The sequence below is a fragment of the Nicotiana sylvestris genome, chromosome 11, assembly GCF_000393655.2.
Source record: "Nicotiana sylvestris chromosome 11, ASM39365v2, whole genome shotgun sequence".
Lineage (NCBI taxonomy): Eukaryota > Viridiplantae > Streptophyta > Magnoliopsida > Solanales > Solanaceae > Nicotiana > Nicotiana sylvestris.
The window spans coordinates 126,192,141-126,196,362 of NC_091067.1; the positions used below are offsets into that span (position 1 = coordinate 126,192,141).

General features: G+C 32.3%; 1 protein-coding gene across 1 annotated transcript; it reads right to left on the bottom strand.

The window, feature by feature from the left end:
- Positions 1–1,928: 1,928 nt before the first annotated feature.
- LOC104242452 (agmatine hydroxycinnamoyltransferase 1-like) lies at positions 1,929–3,087 on the bottom strand. Its single transcript, XM_009797504.1, has one exon. It carries the CDS (start codon positions 3,007–3,009, stop codon positions 2,155–2,157), a length of 855 nt encoding a protein of 284 aa, XP_009795806.1. The 5' UTR covers positions 3,010–3,087; the 3' UTR covers positions 1,929–2,154.
- Between the last annotated feature and the right edge of the window lie 1,135 nt (positions 3,088–4,222).

Genomic DNA, 4,222 nt, shown 5'->3' on the forward strand with positions numbered 1-4,222 from the left:
GGGTGTACATGGACGGGGTTGGTTCGATTTTTATCACAACCAAAACCAAACCTACTATATCGGTTTGGATTGGTTCAGTTTTGCCGGGATTTTCGAACTTTTTTGTTACATAAATATTATTTCAATCTTACTTTGTTAAATTTTTGATAAGTAAATATATGTTTAGTAAAAATTGAAGAAAAAAAGTTCAAACGTTTGATCTATTAACATATTCTTATGGGAGAATTTTCTTAGTAACATATGATAGTTATTTTTTCAGTCGTCTGACAATATATAATTTTTCGTTGATGTACACTTTCAAGGTTAACTGAATTTAATAATTAAACATAAAATCAATATGGTATATAATAATATATTTTATTTAATTTTAAATTATCGAAATACTACTTCAAATTCGACTAAGGTATAAGAATGTAATAGATCTTGACATATGAATATGGAAAAACAAAGAGATTGACGCATTTCATTAATATTTGATAAAAAAATGATCATACAATTCATTATTTAAAGTTAATAAAGATAGAGCACTTCATATTTTACTAAATATTACATTCGTGTAGGTGCATCCGTGTGTGTTGACTTTGTTGTGCAAATTGAAATAATGACCTTCTGTCGTATACTAATATGCTGCTAAAGTTGAACTTTTTCAAAAAGGTGGTTAAGATAAGAATAATAACAAATTATATATGCTACACTATAAATTAGTTGAGGCTGTTTCCATTGACAAAAAATAAATATTATATAACCACAACTGAGATAAACCCAATTTTTTTTATTTTTTTTTCATTTTGATAAGACATATCTAATACATATAGCAGATCCAACAGATAAACCCAATTTTCTTGGTGTAGGTTTTCTTAATTAAGTCAAACGTACAATTTGATTATATCATATACATTACTTGTCGCAACAACCTTTTCTTTAATTAACAGATTGGAGTATATTTTAAGTTGTGAATCTGGTTGTTGATATCTATTTTACAGCGTCAAAAATCTTTATCTCCAATATTTTTATATTTCCCAGAGAGATTCTGAAAAATGACAAATATTCCAAAGATTCGAACAACATACCTTAAAATTACAATACATAGTAAGAAGATAAAAGAATATCGCATATCTTGTTTTGTTATTACTGGTCACCAGTACTTCCTTAGTTTTCTATCAGTGCTCCTTTCATATTCTCTATTAGGGGTGTCAATGGATATTTAAAACTGACTAAACCGACCAAACCGTACCGAACCGATTTTTAGGTTTCTTTTGATAAAACTGTAGGTTTTTATATAAATCTATAACCGTACCGATAATTAGGGTAGTCGAAAAAATACCGAACCGTACCGAATAAATTTACATGTGAAAAATATATTTATTATTAAGTTTAAAAATAATAAAACATTAAATTTTTCCTTGGATTTTGGAATTATGAAAACAATTACAAGCCAACAAATAATAAACGCAAAATTATAATTCTCAAACCTATTATGCCACTCCCATTGAAAATAAATTATTTTCAGCATATTCACTAGCAAGACACAAGGCATTATAGCGATTATGAGCAGCAAACTACAATGTATAGATTATATTTCCTTTCGTATGATCTAAGTTTATCTTTTTGAATATTTAATCTTGTATAGACTTTATTTTTCAGTCTCAGTCCCTGTTTGATTAATATCTTTCCACTCGTGTGATTTATATTTTCTTTATATTAATTTGTTTAGTTTCTTTTACGTTATTGTAGAGTAGTTGATGGATCTATACTCTAGCCATCTTTCATATTTTCTTAATTCATCGCCCTTTAAAATGTAAAAATATCTAGAGAGTTTTGCTAAGTCCTATAAAAGTATGAATGTTATTGCATTCTAGTTCTAGTGACTTTTACATGACATTTTAAAAAAATACCGAAAATTAACCGAACCGTACCGATACCAAAGAGAAACCAATATAATTGGGAAGGTTTCGAAAAGTCTAATTTTGGTTATACATAATGAATAATCGAAAAATTGGTATGGTACAAAACTTACAAAATAACCGACCGAACCGAACCATTGACACTCCTATTCTCTATTGCTATCAGACCCTCGGATTTAGTTCTCTAAATATATTGTCTAGCTATTTCTTGCTATCAGTACTTCTTTATATTTTTATTGCTATCTTCAATTTAGTTTTCTAAATATATGATTTGTGTGGTCTCAAAGGCATTTCGGCCACGAGCTTTAGTTATGGCCCTCCATAGATGTGCGATGAGACTTACGAATGTGCTATAAGGCTTGTTATTTCCATTCATAGAAGAAGCCTTAGCTTTTAGCTTGGCAAGAAACTCAATAGTAAAATGAACTTTGTGTACAACTATATCTTCCAATATATGATGAGCCTGATTGAGCAAATGCTCTTTTTTCACTAACTTAGATGTGAACTCTACCCCCTTATGCTCGTTCTCGACGAGAGGAGGGTTTCGAGGGTTAAAAATTGTACGATCATGTAAAGGAATTGGATTGACTCTGAGGCCTCGACATGCTTGACCCCATGCAACCAAGAAGTTGCTAGTGGATTGGCCATCAGCTATCATATGATTGGAAGTAAAGCCAACCGCCAAAGAGCCACAAGTAAACCAAGTTAATTGAACTTGCACCAATTCTTTCACATCGTCATTTAAGCTAGGGTGTAGGTTTAGCAAAGATGGTGAAGGTTTGTAGGGCATTACTTGATCAAGGGTGCTATTGGCCGATGCCTCGACGAATCTAACACCTTCATCATTGAGGAGAATATTCACTGGATTTCCATGTTCATCTTTGCTTAATCTCCCAGCAAATTCAGGATAAATAGCTAAGGCTTTTTGAAGACCTAATTCAATAGCAGTATTTGGTGGGGTGGGAGGGCAATAGGCATATATTATAGCAATATGTGCATCATATGTAACCTTATCAAAGACACTAAGGGAAATGTGACTTTTTGTTGGAGAGATTTCGTCATAAATAGGCTTAACGATTCTTGAACTCTCTATTCTCATCTTCATGTTTTTCTCCTTTTCTTTTTTTTGGCTAAGGGAATAAAGAAATTTGGGAGTAGAGAATGGAATAATGCTTTCTTTTAGCTTGAGATACTGGTGATTGGTGAAGGCAAAGGCTTGGGTATTTATAAAAAAATCATGCATACCCATTAATTTCCATTTGATTGTTTAAGACGTGTTTTTCTTGTAAAGAAAAATAAAAATATTCGGTATTGGTTAGAATAATTACATATGATAAGAAGAGACAGGATATTAGTTAAGCGCATATTGAATTTTCAATGTTCAAACTCAACTAATTATCGAAAGATTTCTGACTTACAGAAACAAAGTAGTTCAAATAGTCAAGCTGTTACTGTAGAATATAGAGGCATGTTGACTGATTAGCCATATCATTGCTTTACAAAGGATAATGCTAAATGTTAAAATTAACACAAAATCATACTAACCCTTTTTAATTACTTTTGAATAGTCAGATCTATTGCCCACATGTACTCAGAAATATTTTTATTAGACCTTTTATCAATATTAGATCAACTGATCAATATTGTGGACAGCAATATACGATTTTGACTCGTTTTGCTGAGTACCGTACCAACTTTTGCTCAACTAATTAGCTAGTGTCTTGTTCTTAAAATTGCATTCCAGCCAGCTTTTAAAGTCACGTTGATCTTCCTTGTACTCTTCTCGTGATTCTTCTCCATAATCCATGTATGTTTCCGTTGTGAATATTAATCTCCAGTCAGTTCAGTATCTCTCTAAGACTTTTTTGACAAAATTCACATTCATAAAACTAGTGGTCGACTGACTCAAGTTGGTTACTGTTTCACCCACCGCCGATGAATCTCCTCCCGAAAAGGTTTTTCACGTAACAATTTCGCTCTTCTTTATTTTTTGCATTATTAGTTGCATGAGTTGCAAGAACCAGTTAAAGGTGTATTAGTAAACTTATCCCTTTTTTTGTAAACCAGCATTGATATATTAAAAACGGAAGTACTAGTACACATAGAGGGAACTGAACGCAGGGTTACAAATCCCGTTGAGTCTAACAGTAAACTAGGCAAAATAAAGGGGGGGGGGGGGTTTCAAAAATGATAACATCATGGTGTCGTGCAACAGTCATTTTCTTGCCAAAACACAGTTGATCTGCCACTCCCATCCCCTCCCGAAATGTGTGTTGGATCCCATCTGCTTAAGGATCACGGAGCATCAACCTGCATTC

What these genes read in the sequence shown, in the direction of transcription:
- LOC104242452 (XM_009797504.1), bottom strand. Translation starts at nt 3,009, where the DNA reads ATGAAGATGAGAATAGAGAGTTCAAGAATCGTTAAGCCTATTTATGAC.